Source organism: Ovis canadensis, chromosome 1 (genome assembly GCF_042477335.2).
Source record: "Ovis canadensis isolate MfBH-ARS-UI-01 breed Bighorn chromosome 1, ARS-UI_OviCan_v2, whole genome shotgun sequence".
Classification (NCBI taxonomy): domain Eukaryota; kingdom Metazoa; phylum Chordata; class Mammalia; order Artiodactyla; family Bovidae; genus Ovis; species Ovis canadensis.
In genome coordinates this window covers 193,378,828-193,398,367 of record NC_091245.1, presented here as the reverse complement: position 1 = coordinate 193,398,367, position 19,540 = coordinate 193,378,828, and the positions used below count along the sequence as shown (strand labels likewise).

Genomic DNA, 19,540 nt, shown 5'->3' with positions numbered 1-19,540 from the left:
AAGAAAAAGTCTACTGTCAATAGAATTTTCTTTGGAAGTGATGAATACCTCTCTAAGGAAACAGTTTGAACTTTAGCACTTCTGTGCTAAACGTTAAGATGCTGAAAATAACTATTCACCTAATTTTCATATCACTTAATATGTCCTTCACTTAGTTATTTCTTAAAAATTTAGAATCCTCCTTTTTATTTATAAAATATTTCAAAAAATTTTTTCTCAGTGAAGTAGTCTTGAAATAAAGTTATTATGTGTACAGAGGATTGCCTATCACACACCAGACAAATCAATTAAAGGCAGTAGAAACTGACATGTCTCAATATAGATTATGTGCGACATTCTCAAATTGAAGAGAGTTAATGACAATGACTTGTTCATTGTTTGTAAGGACCATTGGTGAGTTCCTGAACATTCATCTACCAGTTCTAACTAATTTAAGGAAAAAAAGTGAAATTGTTGGTAGAATCAAGTAGACAGTACAAAGGAAACACTAATGTATGCTTCAGAGTAATACTGTCAGTACTGAGGTCAAAATCAACATCATGGATTATGAAAGCAATCTGTTAGCATGATACCATATACTTGTTGATCCATGAAATAAACTCAAAAATCTTTAGCTTCTGAATGCTGAGAATACTTCAAGTGAAATATTTAATATATTACTGAAGAAGAAAGTACTAGATGCTTTTGCAGATGTATATGTATTATTTAGTATTCTTAGAAAATAATATATGTATTTAATAGAATGTTCAATTTTTTCCTGAGAAGCTATCATTAAATTTGTGATATTTTATAATTAATAGTGTCAGTATCAAGCAAATATGGTATTTGAAGTGCTAAATGAATAAGCTACTTAATAAAATGAGACACATCTCAAAGTAGATGTCTTTGAGAAATATACCTTCTTAATAGCAATGTTGCAAAATCATGGTTCTTTATCTTAATTTGACCTAAGCCATATGGATTGTGCATACACCCATACACAATCTCATTTTTGATATACTGTTGAGTATCAAACATTGTAGAACAGTGTACATAATATGATTTTATACTTGCTTTAAAAATCTGCTTATGGATTTGAACATGCTAAGGTAAAAGTAAAAAATAATCAGGATTACCAGCTATGCTCATTTTCTCAGGAGTATTCTTGTGTCAGACCTAAAAGCCCCATAACCTAGGAAATCCCTCAGTTCTGGGCAAACTGGGGTTGAAGGTCACTCTAAAAATAAAACATCCCTATTGTTAATAGCAGTTACTTGTGATAGTGGACTTTAGTGGTGGTAGGTTGTAAAATAAGGGATTTTTACTTCATTCTTCATACATTTCTATAATTTGGATATATAGCTCTTTTCAGTGAGCTTTTATTACTTTTTTTAAACAAAAGACATGTTAAAGTGAACTTTAAAGAAACAAAACAAAAGTGAACTTTATGTATTAGAAACAGAATCGGTTCCCTGTGGAAGTAGGGAGAGGGATATAAAATCCCATGTTGAGATGGGTCTAGATTAGTTCATCTCTTTTTAGCACCTGATCATACTGAAAGTACTGAAAGTATTTAATTGTCTTTTAGGGAGAGAATCCGGCATAGGAATTATCACATAGATGAGAATCCCATAGCCCAGAGATTTGTTTCACTTTCAAAGCCCTGCTGTTAGGTTTCTTAAGGCACTTGAACATTTGGCTCACTTTAGGTATGAAAGAATAAACGTTCCTTGTGTCAGTGAATTTGAAGCTACTCATGTTTGTCTTCTCATACCTAGGGAAGATTCTGGTTTCTTAGAAGAACGTTGACGTTAAAAGAAAGAGCAATATGTTAAGTTGGTGTTTTTAATCTTTTATGATAGAAGTGGCACTTTCCTGCAAAACTGCTCTAATGCATTAATTCACTCCATAAATATTTGAGTGCTTAATATGTTGCCAGCAGACTAGGTGAATGAAACAGGCACATGTACCTGCCTCGTGGAATTTACAGATTACAGAGGGAGTCAGGTACTAGTTAAATACAGTTAGAAAGAGACATGTGCCTTCAAATATGATAAATAAACTTTGTAGAAGAAGACAGGGTGCTGCGAGACAAAAGAGAACAAAAGGAGGCAAGCATAGTTTAGAGGAACTGGACAAAGAAGGCCTCTTGGAAGAAGTGAAACTTGAGCTATAAGCTGACAGTTGTCAGCACCAGCCACATAAAGAGCTGGGCAAGAACTGATGTTAGGAAAGAGCTGTGTCTTCCTGTTGGTGTTGAGGATGAGAGATTCAGGAGATGCGCTGTAGGGAGAAGCAGACAGGGCTGTTTTACTCTAAATGCTTAAGAAGTCCCTGAGGGTTTGAGCCTGACAGAGACATTTATTTTATATTTTAGAGGTCACCATGGCAACATTTCGGTGAGTAAATTATAGTCATAATTTTCTAAGTGTAAATCTGTTGTTTTCAAGTATGAAAAAAAGAAGTACACTGTATGTTTGTTTGTTTGTTTCTTTTTTACCTATATAAGGCTTTTTTTACCTACAAAAGCCTCTTACTTTGTAAATGGGCTATCACTATTTGGGGAGGTTTGTGATATTTCTGTGGCAAAATGTTAAGATAGCGTTGGGAGAAAAAACTTTGGGGTTCCTTATATTGCTGTTTGGCACAGTTTTTGAAAGACAATTAGATGCATGGTGAAATTGAATTACTCTAGGTCCCAGTCAGTTCTTGGATTCTTAAGTTCTAGGCTCATAAAGAGATATAGAATTCTGTAGATTCTAGAAGGTATAAAATACTATATGAAAGATGATGACAGGAAGATAAAAATCTATGTTAATGAAGGCATTGCTGGGACAGAAGGAGGAGAATAATGAAATGGAAATAAGAGCGTTCTGTAACTTGCAGCAACCTGGATGATTTGCTTATTGTCTGTCCTATTATATAACTATTTTCTCTCTCTACCTACTCGTCTGTCCCTGTGCCTGTACATATAGTGAAATGCTGAAGTCAGAAATGAGTTTTGTGAGTAAAATAGTGTTAGAATTTAAGTTTTCCAGTTCATTCCCTCTTTTGGTACATATTGACCTATTTTACAAATTCACACTGAGGTATAATTAACTGACTCTATCCTTTCCTGGGAACAAGTGTTGATTAGCTGTATCATAGGGAAAAACAGGTATAAGTCTTAGAAATAAAATATGGTGAAAGTTAGATGTTATGTTATAAAATGACATATTTGACATTTAACAAATAATTTTCTGACCTTAATCATTTTTTGATAGAAAAATATAGGTTAATAGATATCATAATACACACTGTTCTGGAATATAATTAAAAATTCAATGTCTGTTTTAACAGGCCAATAGCAGGATATGCTAACCTGTGTCCAAATATGATCTCTACCCAGCCTCAGGAGTTTGTTGGGATGCTGTCCACAGTGAAACATGAGATTATTCATGCGCTGGTAAATTTTGCTGTTAACTATTATTCTTTCCTTCATTCCTTGAGTTTTTGATTATACTCTCATTTTAATTATATATTAAAATTTAAGATTATGTGGCTTTTTAGATTGTGTTCAATAAAACCTAGTTGATTAGACATCTGTCAATAGCCGATAGAGAATTTTTAGTGATTAGGATAGTGGCTAGGTTGAGTTACACTACTTAAAATAATTAAAGTAAATCCATTGGGTAAATAGGAGTTTTGAAAAAATGATTAAGCTTCTTAAGAAGAGACTTAGTAATTAAAAGTGATACCTAGGGACTTCCTTGGTGGTCCAGTGGCTTAAACTCTGCACTCCCAATGCAGAGGGCATGGGTTCAATTCCTTGTCAAAGAACTAGATCCTCAAATGCCGCAACCGAGACCCGGTACAGCCAAATAAATTAATCTTTAAGGGAAAAAAAGTGATAGCAGGTTATAGATCTGTCTTCTCTCTTTTAGAGATCTCATTTCTAAAAGTCTTCTTGATCTATTTAGGCTTTCTAAATTTTATATATACCAACTGATTCAGAACTTCTCTTTGCTTTTCCCCAATCAGTCCGAAGTAGTAAACTTCTACACGATGTCTGGGGAATTATATGAAGTTGCCTAAGACCTAGGAACTGTCTTCCTGATGTCTTTCATGTGTTTAGAAAATATAATAGATGGGAGTAAAATGCAGTGATTAAGAGAGAGAATAGATCACACAGATCTAGGTGTGAATTTCCTTAGCTTTACTGCTAAAAATCTTGGAGGTCTATTAGAAATTATTTAGTCTTTATAAGTCTCCATTTCATATATAAAATGAAGATAGTAGTACATACTAGAGTGAATTTTTTTTCTTGAAGGTTAAATAAGATAAAGCATATAAATGGTTTAGCACCATACTCTACATAGTAAGGTATAATAATATTAGTGGCTATTTATTAGTCTTTTTCCATGAGCTATCATGTATGATTTGTTTAAATCAGCGAATACCTGAATAATTCAGTGAAACTCTAGTGTATACAGATAGCACTTATGTTTTTCAAGTAAGGAGATTCTAAAATGTATCATGTTTTCCTTTTACTAAAAAAGTAGGTCAAACCTGCTATCGTGATGAAAGACAAATATCATTTTAAAAAACATTTTCAGCTTTAAGCTCCAAAAACTGTAGATACTTGATGCTGAGAGAACCAGAAAAAAAAAACCCAGCAGATTTTAAATCTAATGTATAAGTAAACATGAATGCAGAAGTCGCAGACATGATGTAAATTGGATTATAAACAGGGAGGTCACAAAAGAAAAGGTCCAGTTGGTCAAGAAGTATATAAGAACATATTGAGATTTATTTTAGCAGTCAGGGAGTCTCAGAGTCAGACACCATTGAATGTAAAAGGATGCATGAGAGTTACTATGTACACTGACTTTTTTTTAAAAATAAAAATAATAAAAATTTATTTCAGGAACAAGATGAAACAAATGAAGCACAACTCAGCATCACTCAAATGGTGTGAATAGAAACTGCAAAAAAACAAATCAGTAATTTTGCTAATGTCTAATTATGATGAAAATGATTGTAAATTTGACTGATATTTTTAAGTTATTTATATTGACAGGAAATCAGCTAACTATATTGTCGTAATATGTACATTGACTTTAAGGTAGTAGTTACCGCTGGGAAAAGAGAGAGGAGAAACGGTTAAGGTAATAGGCCTTCAACAATATTCTGCAGTGGTTTTTAATTTCTTTAAAAAAAAGTCTAAAGAAAACGTAGCAAAACTTATATCTTCAGTTCAGTTCAGTTCAGTTCAGTCGCTCAGTCGTGTCCAACTCTTGGCGACCCCTTGAATCGCAGCACGCCAGGCTTCCCTGCCATCACCAACTCCCGGAGTTAACTCAAACTCACGTCTTTCGAGTCAGTGATGCCATCCAGCCATCTCATCCTCTGTCGTCCCCTTTTCCTCCTGCCCCCAATCCCTCCCAGCATCAGAGTCTTTTCCAGTGAGTCAACTCTTCGCATGAGGTGGCCAATCAGCTTCAGCATCATTCCTTCCAAAGACCACCCAGGGCTAATCTCCTCTAGAATGGACTGGTTGGATCTCCTTGCATTCCAAGGGACTCTTAAGAGTCTTCTCCCACTACGACAGTTCAAAAGCATCAATTCTTCGGCATTCAGATTTCTTCACAGTCCAACTCTCACATCCATACTTATATCTTAAATCCTCCTAAAGAGTAGACATAAGTTTCTTTTAGATTTTGTAACTTTTTTGTATATTTGTATTTTAAAAATTGCAAAAACCTAAGAAATTAAAAACATTAGTTTGTCTCAAAAACCATTCTGGAGGATGGTAAGAATTAAATGTTTAACAAATACACTTATTCTCTATAAAGTTATATATGCTTTAACTATCAATTATAGTCATTCCTGGTACTTTCAGTACTAGATATGCCTTCTGAAATGTGTGTGCTTAGAAAAATTTTCAACTTGATAGGGAAGAAAAATATGTGAATTTAGAATATTCTAAAGGATGAGGCACTTCATACTATTTTAAGCTTTATATTACCTCAATGAATTGTATATTAAAAACTATTTAGATTTTCTTAGCTGACTCCATTAAATATCCTTTGCATCTTCAGAGATTAAAAAAGAAGAAATGTAGGAATAAAATAATACTATAGATTCCATTAATTAGTTTGGAAAGCCTCGAATGACACAGAGACCACAGTTATGTAAGCAAAGAAATTTGCCAATGAAATTGATTACTTAAATTAGTAGTTACAAAAGTGCTTTTTTTTTTAGTTATTTAGGTTAGGAAAGAAAGTAAGAAAAGAAATCTTACTCATGAAACAGGAGATGTCCAATGTCAGTAATTGTTTTTCTTCTTTTGCCCATTTCCTCGTCTTATTTGGGAGAGGGGAGAATAGCAAATGGGACTTTGAATACATTTATGTAAAGTATCTATTATCTTATTAAAGACTTCTTAAAAATATTGTCTAAAAATGTGACTGTAGACAGATTCACATTGTAAAGAAAATCTTTAGAAATACAGATGATTTTACATGTTACCACCAAAAGAACTACAGCTAACATTTCTGTATATGTTTCCAGCCTTTTTTCCAGAGTATACATTCCCCTACATATGCATACATTTATAGTCATTTCTTAGGTATAAATATATATTAAGTACGGACTTTGGGATCAAAGTTTTTTAATTTTTATGAGTATTCTTATGAGCACACTTCCCTGCTCTGAACTGTATTGTTAATTATTCTCAATAGTAGCATTCCCTGGTTGCAGGTATATAGTTTATTAGTAAGTTCATGTAAAGAGGACCACCTGTGAGAAACACATCTTTAAACAAATAAATGCGTTGTCTATACCAACCAAAGAATGTCATTACTATTGCTTTTGATTTTTTCACTTAGAATTATTTCAAGTAATTGGAATTTAAAATTCATAATATGAAATAATTTCAGTCCTACTCCACTATATGGCAAGTTCCTACAGAAGTATTGTCATGATGCTTTTATGTGGTTATATCAGTGTTCTCTTTTGATAGTGGCATGTTGTGATATCTATAGTCAGATTTGATATTTTTCACTGTAAGACATTTTGAAGTTTTTCTTACAGGGTTTCTCTGCTGGGCTATTTGCATTCTACCACGATAAAGATGGAAATCCTTTAACTTCAAGATTTGCAGATGGTCTTCCACCTTTTAACTATAGGTATTTGGGTTTTTTTGTTCTTATTCTCTTTTAGGAGGATGCTAAGACTAGAACCTGAGAATTCTTGTATGTTAGTTTCTACAAATAATAGTGGCTTTATGGCTAGCCTATGATTGTATATCCTATATTATTATAACAAGATAGGATATGAGGTTATTTAGCTTTACCTTTTCATTTCACAGATGAAACAACTGAGATGGAGAAAACTTAAGTGACTTACCCAAAGAGTGAAGACTCTTCTTGCCAGGCAGAGCTCTTTTCCACCACTCTGTAGTAGCTAATATTATTTTAAAGGAGAGTCAGGCCATGGGAGAATATGGGTTGGTTATATTTTGGTTTATTAATAATTATTGTCTATACATCACATTGTTTACATGTTAACTGTAAACTGTATTTTACAGTTTTTTAAAACTATATTTTATTTCACATGGTTGCAGTGATCTAGAAGTTCAGGGCCTAAAAGGAATAATACTAAGAAATACTAAAAAAAAGATTAAGAATTTTATATAGACTATCAGTCACAGAACTATAACCATTTGCATGGATTTATATATCTAATTTAAGAGCACATGTCCACAAAAAGACATGTACATGAATGTTAATGGCAGTTTTGTTATTAATAAACAAAGAATGGAAACCACCCAAAGGTCTATCAATAGAAGAATGGATAAATAAGTTTTAATTTATTCCTATAATCAAAAACTACAAGGCACTGAAAAGAACACAATATTGCTACATGTAATAACATGAACAAAATTAGTAGTTATAGGGTTGAATGAAAGAAGTCATAGTCTAGTTAGTTGTGTGGAGTTTGAAAACAGTCCATGATAAAAGACAGATGAGTGATCTTACTTGAAGCCATAGGCTAGTAAATGCCATGCAAGTTGAACAGATTAAGAAGGCACGTAAGGAAACCTTCTCAGGGTACTGACACTATTCCATAATTAGAGTAGTGAGTGGTAAACAGATACAGAATAAAAAATTAATTCTCATATGAAGATCTCCATTTAGGTAGCTTATTGTTCAGTTGCTCAATTGTGTCTGCTTTGTGACCCCATGAACTACAGCACACCAGGCTTTTCTGTCCTTCACTGTCTTCCTGAGTTTGCTCAAACTCAATGTCCATTGAGTCAGTGATGCCATCCAGCCATTTCATCCTCTGTCGCCTCCTTCTCTTCTCACTTCTAGGTAGCTGGAAGTGCATAATTATTAAAAACAGATAATACTTTATTCATCATCATAATTTTTTAGAGTACATGTTAAACAACAAAATTGTTAGAAACAAAATTGTAATGTAGAAATAGATGTTTTACTTCCTAGATTGTATTTGTTTGGATGGCTGGATGGCATTACCAACTCGATGGACATGAGTCTGAGTGAACTCCGGGAGTTGGTGATGGACAGGGAGGCCTAGCGTGCTGCAGTTCATGGGGTCGCAAAGAGTCGGACGTGACTGAGCAACTGAACTGAACTGAACTCATGGAAGAAGTCTGGTCTTTCCAAAGAATTGTGGTCTTTATGGGAAACACATAAGTAATAAGAGTGGGACCATCTATGTAGTGATAAGGAGGAGAGAGATACCCATAAGAACCATTATTAAGCTGATAATTGCAGTGCTTTCTTACATTTTAGATATTCCTTAAAAGCAGAAAATCTTACAGTATAACTGGAGATAACAGAGTAATAAATTCAGATGGTAGACATAAAAAGAGTTGGATTTGGCCTTCACCTTTTTATTTGGAGAAACCATTAATCTTGAAATGTGAATGGTGAAGAGAATATTGGAATTATTAATACAGTAAACACTGTTTTCCTTTTGGCTTTGTTCACTGTTTATATTTAAACATTGCCTTGCTGTGGAAAAAGAAAAGGAATTAAGAATAACCTTTCCAAGGCATGAGTAGATGAACAGGTATACAACAAATAAAACAAAGGATTAATAAGTAACGGTTATTGGGTATACAGTGTTTACCTATAATTCTTTGAATAATATATAAAACCTTCATAAAATAGTGGTGGGAAAACTAATTCCTTTATATTCTGTTTTTTTGTTGAGAATGAGAGATTCATAGTGTCAGTGGTAGAAGTAATCTAGGAAAAAGCCAGAAAATAACAATGAAAATTGATGACCATTATAGTTTTCTATAATAAATATAACACTTTTGTGGTAGTGCTTTTATTTGTGCAAGATAGATTCTCCAAATGAGATTGTTTTCTCCTGTTTATTTTTTTATCATATTTTTGCCATGCAGAAAAGTTTTTAAATTTTACATTATGTATCTATTTTCTTGCTTAAGAAAGTTTCTTCTGCTCTAAAAGATTATAAAAGTATTCTAAATTTTTTTCTAGTAAATTTATTATTTGAATTTTTATGTTCATAGCTTTAATCCATTTAGAATTTATTTTTGCTTCATGTATTTTGGGGTTCTTTTGTAAGGTATATACATGTTTATCATGTCTTCTTGGTGGACTGACCCTTTCTTCATTATAAAATGTCTCTAGTAACAGTTTTGTCTGATACTAGTATAAATGTTCCAGCTCTTTTTTTGAGTAATATTTGCATGATACATGTTTTTAATCCTTTTACATTCGACCTATTTGTATCCTTGACTGTGAACCGTGTATCTTGTAGGCATAGTTGAATCTTTTTTTTTTTTTTTAATGCATTCTGCCAGTTAACCCTGTTCGGCTCCCTCTGGCTGCCAGGTTGCTGGTTTTCACCATGACTGTGGGTTGTTGGTTTTCAAGGCTGCGATAGAACTGGAGTGAGGGCATGGGAAATGGCCACAAAGCTTGCTGTTTTTACTGAGATTCATCCATTTTTCTTAAAGGAGTACTTCGTGGATTGCTGCAAGCCTTTGGTTAATTTCCGGAGTTCTGAAAAAAATTCATTTGGCTAATTTTGATACTTTCCTCATTGCTTTCATGAAGTTCAGTGGTCCTTACTCTGCCATTTTTACTGACATTGGTCTGGAATTTATTTCTGTATATGGAGTAAAATAGGGATTTTATCCCTAAAATAGGGATTTAATTTTTTCTTGTTGGCTAGCCAATTATAAAAAGTATAATTTACTTTACAGCACAATTGTTAAGTAAATTATACTTTCACTAAGTTAAAGGGCTTCCCCAGGGGCTCAGCAGTAAAGGATCTGCTTGCAGTGCAAGAGACACAGGTTCAGTGCCTGGGTTGGGAACATCCCCTAGAGAGGGAAATAGCAACCCACTCTAGTATTCTTGCCTGGGAAATCTCATGGACAGAGGAACCTATCCTCTCATGACAGAGGCTACAGTCCATGGGGTTGCAAAGAGTCAGACACAATTTAGTAACTAAACAACAATAGCAAAATTAAGTTAAAATGTCACCTTCTGTTAAGTCTCATTATATACAATACTTAGATATCTCTCTAGACATGCTTTTGTTTTATCCAGTAAATTTGTTAAGAGGAAATAATTCACTGTCATCTTAGCCCAGTATTAGCTATTTGAATTTGAGAAAGTTACTTCATCTCTTTAAGCTTCTATCTCTTTATCTGCAAAGTAGTGATGATAATCTCTTAAAGTTACTGAAAAGGTTAAATTTAAAAATGCTATAAAGTCTTTGCTTGCACTTGGTGTCAAATATAAGGGCAGATATTTTAATTTCATATTGATAATCATAAACACTTCTGTGTTTAAAGTGACAAATTTGTTGGGAGCTCATGTACACCCGTGGCGGGGAAAAAAATAAAAAAATAAAGGTCTTAAAATAAATAAAGTGACAAATTTGCAAGAAGGACTGTATTTGTATTCTTTAATTGCAGTCTTGGATTATATCAATGGAGTGATAAAGTAGTTCGAAAAGTGGAGAGATTATGGGACATTCGTGATAATAAGAGAGTTCCTCACACTGTTAATCTTCTAGTAACACCTCGTGTTGTCGTGAGTATTACTGAGCTTCATGTCTCATGAGCCGTCTGCTCTTTTCATTCATCATTGTCCTTTCTTTACTAATCATTATTGTTTAAGAACTAATGATTAAATTTCAAAGCTTGTAGTAGGAAACATAAAGGCAGTACAATAAAGTTGCAGGCCACGAGATATCTGAGAAAGAAAAATTTAGCAGTGACTTAATGGCTCCATTCTACCCGCTGCTTTAAGTTGTTATACCAGTGCTCCGTTGTGATACCCCTTAGGATCACTTGTACTGTTTGCATAATTGCTGATCATTTCATTTGGAATCAGTTTTATTCAGGAGGGTCTCCAGAGGAACAGAACCAACAGGATGTGTTTGTTGAGAGAGAAAGAGATGAAGAGATTTATTTTAAGGAGTGGCTGATGTAGTCATGGAGGTTTATTAGAGAGTCTAAAATCTGATGAGGTAAGCTGGCAAGCTGAAGAAATAGGGAAGAGCTGCAGTTTGAGTCCAAAGACGGTCAACTGGTAAAATTCCTTCTTGCTCAGCGGTGAAGTCAGTCTTTGTTCTATGAAGACCTTCAACTGACTGGCCCATTTATGTTACAGAAAGTGATCAGCTTTACTTAAAGTCCACTAATTGAAATGTTAATCTCATCCAAAAACACCTTCACAGAAACATTCAGAATAATGTTTGATCAAATATGTGGGCTCTTTGCCCCAGCTGGTTGATACATAAAATTAATCATCTCACTTGCTTATTTAATGACAGAAACCTATTCTCCCTACCCCCTCTCTTAACTACATACAGCTCTTTCTGACCTCTGAACTTTTCCGCTGCTCTTGGAATATCTCCCATCCCTGTACTTCATACTCTTAACTGATGTACAGATGAAACCAAAAGGAAAAAAATGTTTTCTAATGAACAACTTATTTTTCTCAACAAAGACCATGTCCATAATATGAGCAGTTTATACCTGCATTAAAATCATTGTTGACACAAAAGTTACAAATGGCAATCATACCAATCTATAACTTTTTAAAATATATGACTTAAAGCCAAAATCTTCAAATAGAGGAAAAAATAATAAGAGAATAGTAGTTCAATAGCAAAGAAAAGTGTGACGGTGTCAAAATATTTAATTATATTAAAAGCTATATTTTTAAAAGACATTCTGTCTTCTCATCAAAGTAATTCCTTAGTGGCTACTTTATCTTATCCAGTGTGATAGGGAATTTGCCATTATGTTGTACTTTTGTGGGTTTATTAATTTATTTATTTTCTGATTCTTAGGATGAAGCACGGAAACACTTTAACTGTCCAGTTCTTGAGGGAATGGAACTTGAAAATCAAGGTGGCATGGGCACTGAGCTCAACCATTGGGAAAAGCGCTTATTAGAGGTCAGTTTATTTGAAAATGTTACTAGACCTATTTTTTTCTTTAAGAAAATAGACAGATACACTAACGTAGTTTTTTTTTTAAATAGTTTTAGACAGATACACTAACGTAGTTTTTTTTTAAAATAGGTTCATGCATTTTTGCAGCTTTTTCCATTTAACGATATACTTTCTGAGGAATTACAAATGCTTCTGCTGTAATACAGTGTATGCTTTCCTAAGCAATGTCTTTCTTCGAAATAAAAAATAACAATTTGTGGGAAACACAAACCAAGTCATTAACAAAAGCAATAAGTCGTAATAAAAGTACTAGCTCAGTCTAAAAACACATTGTATTTCCAATAAATAAGCTTCTATATTTATTTACTTTAGTATTTCTTTTACCTTAAACAATAGCAAAAAGCAATGGGAGATAGATGGGAGACTATAAATCTAAATAATGGGGACAAGAGGAAAATGTAGAAAGAGTGAAGTGTACAAAAACAGTGCAACAAGTACTTCTAAAACAGAGCCTCTGGTCCTGCTGAGCCAATTGGAAAGAGCATGGAACATCACGCACAGCCCAGCATTCCTCTGTTGCTGTGTTCAGATATCTTAGTGTATTTTGGTTTTTTGTGTGTTTTTTAATTTTTATCTTATATTGGAACAGAGTTGACTAACAATGCTGTGTTAGTTTCAGATATGCAGCAAAGTGATTCATTTAGCTGCTGTTGCTCCACTGCATAAAACATTAAAATCCAGGAGAAATCGTTATGAACCAACATAATTCCATCTTATACTGATGTGATTCCCTTATTTGCTAGTCTCATATGAGCTCGTTCACATTATAGAAGTACATCCATTAGTAGAATATACTTTATACTTGGATCTATTTATTTTTAAACAGCTACATATTGTTATATGTGGAGAAGGAAGCAGCAACCCACTCCAGTATTCTTGCCTGAAGAATCCCATGGACAGAGGAGCCTGGAGGGCTACAGTCCCTGGGGTCACAACACGACTTAGTGACTAAACCACCATAGGGTTATATGCTTGTGACAATAATCCTATGTCAATGAACAATTATGTTTTAAATGTTTTATCTTAAAAATGTTATAATGAGTGATTTATTTATATCTTCAGTGCCATACAGGAGTGGCATTCCAGTGTGTTCTTAGGTTCAGAAAACAGTCAAACCTGGGAACCCTAAACAGGTCACATTCAAAAAATACTAGGATACAAGAGAGAAAGTACAGTATGCCAACATGGCAGTCAGGCATTTCTAGGCTATCATCCATGCCTCTTCCCGTCTCTCTCTGGCTCAAACACGATAAGCACAAGACCACCATAACAGGTGTACAGGAACCAGCCTGGTTTAGAGGTACCATGTTGCAAATAAGGACCAGCATTGTTTTTTTTAACAGTTTCATAGACTTAACTTCCAGATACCTGTAAGGGACATACCCATAAGACTCACTGCACACAGAGAAGTCCCCAACTGTGGCTAACTGACAGGTATTCATGTTCATCTACAATAATCCCAAGTCCAGAAGCATATCTTAAGTCCTGTTGCCTAGTAACACAGTTGACATTCCACCCTTATTAAGTTTTCAGGGGAGCAGAACTAGAAAGTTAATGCAAGATCAGATCTGTCTATGTAGAAAGAAGAATGGAATTTCTGGATCAAAGGAAGTTTGAGCAAACTCCAGGAGATAGTGAAGGGACAGAAGCTTGACATGCTGTAGTCCATGGAGTCGCAAAGAGTCAGACACAACTTAGCGACTGAATGACAATAATATATATATATTTAGAGGTCTGTTTAAATAAGTAAACGGTTGCAGTTTACATACATCATGATCCAAGTTAGCAAAATTATGAAAAGAATGAAATTAGTGCTTGTACTGACCTTATCTGGGTGACCATGAAGTAACAATGATAGAAACTTACGGAAGACATGTACACTTTTATCTCACATGGGAATTTCAGTTTCTTTATATTCCTTAAGCAGTTTTTCTCAAGTGATTCTCTATAGAAAGCTACAGATGGGCCAGAGATGAAAATTTACTTACTTTTCAATAGAAGACTTGAAAGTGGCAATTTTACTAGTTTCCTTAACTGCCGCCTTTCCTCTGAAATCAACTTTGTGTTCTTGAGCTGTGTTTTAAAAAGATGAAATTAAAGTACTTGAAATGGCAATCCAACATTCAACATAAAGATTAACAAAATATGGAAATTCCCTGGAAGTCCAGTAGTTAGGACTCCATGCTTTTGCTGCCAAGAACGTGGATTCAGTTCCTGATCTAAGATACCTCAAGCCATGCAGCACACCCCCTACCCAAAAAAGAAGAATCAGAGCATCCCAAAGATACAATGTACTTTCTTAAGAGACAGTGAAGTTGTTACCATTAGGTGACCTCCTGGTAGGAATTTCATTATACACTAATTAACACATTGGGTAGATAGTAGACCTTGATAATATTTTGTATCCCTCAGGCAACTCCTTTGACCCTATGATTTTGTGATACTTGTTTTTTGTATTAGTATATATTTTTGTGATCACAGAGTATAAAAAGTTGGTTATAAAAGCATTTTCTTTGTAATTGAAGCAAGTATTCCATTCTCCACTCCATTATCTGGGCATCTGTCTCAACCACCAATATTACTTTGCCTTAATAGTGTAATGTTTTTACAATATTTCTGTTTCCATATATTTATCTTCATTTTCATCACAGAGTTCTGAATGCTAGTGATCTGTCATTACAGGGAAATTGTACACAATATCGATATTTGAGGGAGAGAGTAGATTTTGCTTTAAGCTTCAGTCTGTTATCTTAAAGAAAGCTTATATATTTTACTACTTTAAGTCAACATTTTGTCAGTCTCTCACACCTTCAACATTTTGCCTATCATGGCAACATCAAAGCAATCATGGAAATTATTGGGAATTGCAAGGAATCCAGTCTTCTAATTAAAATCTGTTGGTGATTTTCAGAATGAAGCAATGACTGGTTCTCATACCCAGAACCGAGTCCTCTCTCGCATCACTCTGGCGTTAATGGAGGACACTGGGTAAGACAGCTGTGAGAATTTTACATGAATTGTTTATTGAAATGAATATTAAGATTACTATTAAGGTGAAATGAATATTAACTTAAGCAATATATTTTACACTGAAGATAAATATACCTGTGTTTGGGTTTTAAATATACCTGTTTTAAAAATTTTTTTCAGTTAGCTATCCATTACCTATACCAACTCCATTCATTCATTCAATAAATGTTTGAGACCCTGAGGTATGTAGTAGAATAAAACTAAATCCCTTATAAATAAATAAATGAGATTTATTTTTTAATAAATAGAGGGCATGATGATATGAAGGAAAAGCTTATATAAATAGTAGTTTTAATTACAAGTGAAATTGATTTATGTAGAGATTCCTGGTTTTTAAGGCAGTAGGAGTCTTTGCAATGGGAGTCTTTCTTTGTGGGCTCTTGGGTTTATCTTGATGAGTCTCAGTTTTGATGGCTTCCTTGCTCTTTGGTATGGCAAGATGCACCAGACTGACCTGCCCATGCTCTGTATTCTAGATCTGGCATTAACCAGTCTTCCAAGGAGCACACGAATGCTCCTTTTGATTGAGAATAGCTTTTAGAAACCACAATCCAGGGACTCTGTTAATTTCTACTGGGTTGTCCTTGTTTCTTACTGTTTTCAGTGGACCAAGTAGGCAAATTCATATTTTTGAAAAGAAAAAAAATGCTGGATTCCTTTTAGCGCTATTATCACTCTTTCCCATTTATCCCTTAATAAGCAATGACCAACAGAAGTGGTCCTGCTGCTCTATTTTTCTAGCCCTTCTCTAAATAATGCTGGTTTCTTTAAGATACAGGTAGGATGCAGAAGCATCTTGGAGTGTATGAATCACTAGGGAAATCATGGCACTGGTTAATTTTAAAACATTTCTTGTTTTCTGATGCAACACAATTCCAGTTTTTCTCTCATTCTCTCTCTTTGCCTTTTATACTCCTTGTCCCACACCTTAAACATTTTCTCCTCTGTGACTTATATCATCTTTGAAAGTTACAATGGAAAAATGATGTGGTTTGGTGTTTTTCAAATATAAAAGCACCCTCAAGTACTCATGTTTCCCTCAAGACTAAAGGTTCCTAGTCCCTGCTGCAGTGATCCTGTGCAGCTGGGACTTTGGTTGTAAATGCTCATCTGTGGGGATGGTCACCAAAATCCTTTTTGAGGTCCTAGTTTGCTCATTGTTAAGATTTATAATTGATACGCTGGAGTTGTTTTTTAAGTGACAGTAATATAAAGTGCTTTGTTTGGGTTATTTCCACAGCTGGTATAAAGCTAATTACAGCATGGCTGAGAAATTAGACTGGGGCCGAGGAATGGGCTGTGACTTTGTCAGGAGGAGCTGTAAATTCTGGATTGATCAGCAGAGACAAAAGTAAGGATGCATTTCCTCTCATTGTCTTTGCTAACAGTTTACTTCTGATTTTGTTCTGTATCCAGTGTCCCTGTTTTCAAAATGTGGTCTGAACCATTTAATTTCAAAATGTGTAGAAACCATCCATGGTTCCTTTTTTAAAAAATAAAATTGGCTACGTTGGTGCTTTGTTGCTGCACTAGGGCTTTCTCCAGTTGCAGCGAGCAGGGGCTGCTCTCTGGTTACGTCGAGCAGGGGCTACTCTTCGGTTCCAGGGCATGGACTTCTCATTGTAATGGCTTCTCTCGTTGCGGAGCACAGCTCTAGTGTGTGGGCTTCAGTAGGTGTGGCGCATGGGCTTAGTTGCTCTGCAGCATGTGGGATCTTCCTGGAACAGGGATTGAACCCATGTCTCCTGCATTGGCAGGTGGATTCTTTACTACTGAGCCACCAGGGAAGCCATAATAGGGCTTTTATGAAGCAAAATTTTTTAATTTTGATTAATTTAAAATTATCAATTTGTCCTTTTATAAGTCATACCAATGCCTGATTCCAGACTTCAGACATTCTGATTCGGTTGGTATGGGGTGCAAGGTGAGCACGGAGGTTTTAAAAGTTTCTCTAGATGATTCTGATGTGCACCAAAATTTGGGAACAACACTAGCAGATCAGGTTGTTGTACTGGAGTTAACTAACTGTCCCAAAAGTACTGCAGTGTTTCATGTTACTGCTTATGAACGGCTTTCCTCATAGCAGGCTTTTAACTCAGACCTCAAACTCCTTAGTAGAAACTCTGAGTGATTAAACTACTTTGAGACCTAGCCCAGATGAGAAGAGTAAGACTAACATTTTCAACAGAAGTGGTGCTTGTTACCAGGTACTTCTCTAATGGGCAAGGCACTGACCTTGGAGAGAGAAGTTTAAGTCCCATCTCCGTCCCTCATCAGCTGTATGATCCTGGACAAGCTAAATGTCTCAAACTATTTATTTATCAGTGAAATGAAGATACTAGTTCTACTTTGGTGGGTTTCTTAGGAATAATGATATTGTATACTAGAACGTGGTCCACTGGAGAAGGGAATGGCAAACCACTTCAGTATTCTTGGCTTGAGAACCCCATGAACAGTATGAAAAGGCAAAAAGATAGGACACTGAAAGATGAACTCCCCAGGTCGGTAGGTGCCCAATATGTTACTGGAGAACAGTGGAGAAATAACTTTAGAAAGAATGAAGGGATGGTGCATGAGATGTTTGGATGGCATCACCGACTCAATGGACATGAGTTTGGGTAAACTCCGGGAATTGGTGTTGGACAGGGAGGCCTGGCGTGCTGTGGTTCATGGGGTCGCAAAGAGTTGGACACGACGGAGTTACTGAACTGAACTGAACTGATATTATTTGCAAGTTCTTAAAAAAGAATGTTAAAAGCATTGAAATTGTAACAGAAAAGACAAACTCTAGAATAGACTTCTAATATCTTCTTTAGCGTTTGATACCATGGTATTTTTATCTTTGTCTGCAGGAGACAGATGCTGAACCCTTACTGTAACACACTCAGAAGTAATCCATTGCAGTTAACTTGCAGACAGGACCAGAGAGCAGTTGCAGTGTGCAATTTGCAGAAGTTTCCAAAACCTTTACCTCAGGAATACCAGGTAACACTTGTTTGGGGTACAGTTTCAGGAATCAACCTTTTAAAAAGAAGTCTCCATTTTGAATTGGAAGAGTGAATTAAGCTCTTTAGTTTTTCAATTTATCAGCCTCCATTTGTTTTCTGTAAGTTAGAAAAAACTGAAGTTTTTCATTTCTTTATAAACTGTGTAATCGATAGCAATTAGCTAATATCTAGCAATGCCTAGTAGTAGTGGTAAGAGACATTTAGAATATTTATTTTAATGTATTTTTTAAACTATTTCTTTTTGTTTCAAAAGTCTTCGTCTTTAATTTATATTAAAAAAAAACAAGGCTCTTTAAAGAAAGGAACTGACTGGGAAGACAAATATATCGCTTATATGCAGGATCTTTAAAAAAAAATGATACAACTAAACTTATTTTAAAGTTTATACCTAAACTTTATTTTAAACAGAAACAGACTCGGACTTAGAGAACGAACTTACGATTACCAGGGAGGAAGGGTGAGAGGAGGGACAGATTGGGAGTTTGGAACTGACATGTATACACTGATATATTTAAAGCAGATAACCAATAAGGTTAGATAGCCTCACTGATTCAGTGGACACGAATTGAGCAAACTCTGGGAGATCGTGGAGAACAGAGGAGCCTGGCATGCTGTAGTCCACGGGGTCGTGAAGGGTCAGACCCGTCTTAGTGACTGAACAACAGCAACCAGTAAGGACCTACTGTATAGTCCAGGGAGCTCTGCTTAGTACTCTGTAATAACCTACATGGGAAAAGAATTTCAAAAAGAATAGATAATTTATATGTATAACTGAATCACTTTGCTGCGTACCTGAAACTAACACAACTTTGTTGATCAACTACACTCTAATATAAAATAAAAAATATTTTTTAAAAAGAAAAAAATAAAGTAACTAAAGTACTCTAATCCAGTTAATTAGAAGGCTTGGAATTTCTGCTCTAGACAAGTTTGCCTAATGGTATCTAAAAGGTGAAGACAGTGGTCGCACGTGTTCAGTCTGAATCTCTGATGTAGGCTTTAAG

The 19,540-nt window shown here is 34.9% G+C and overlaps 1 protein-coding gene across 1 annotated transcript in view; it reads left to right on the top strand.

The window, feature by feature from the left end:
• Positions 1 to 19,540, top strand: part of LMLN (leishmanolysin like peptidase) — a 52,645-nt gene that overhangs the window by 14,781 nt on the left and 18,324 nt on the right. Inside the window, exons 7-13 of the mRNA XM_069556370.1 lie at positions 3,319 to 3,424; positions 7,054 to 7,148; positions 10,949 to 11,066; positions 12,334 to 12,441; positions 15,410 to 15,486; positions 16,769 to 16,879; positions 18,381 to 18,513. Coding sequence (XP_069412471.1) covers positions 3,319 to 3,424; positions 7,054 to 7,148; positions 10,949 to 11,066; positions 12,334 to 12,441; positions 15,410 to 15,486; positions 16,769 to 16,879; positions 18,381 to 18,513 — 748 coding nt within the window. The remainder of the gene's footprint in view (positions 1 to 3,318; positions 3,425 to 7,053; positions 7,149 to 10,948; positions 11,067 to 12,333; positions 12,442 to 15,409; positions 15,487 to 16,768; positions 16,880 to 18,380; positions 18,514 to 19,540) is intronic.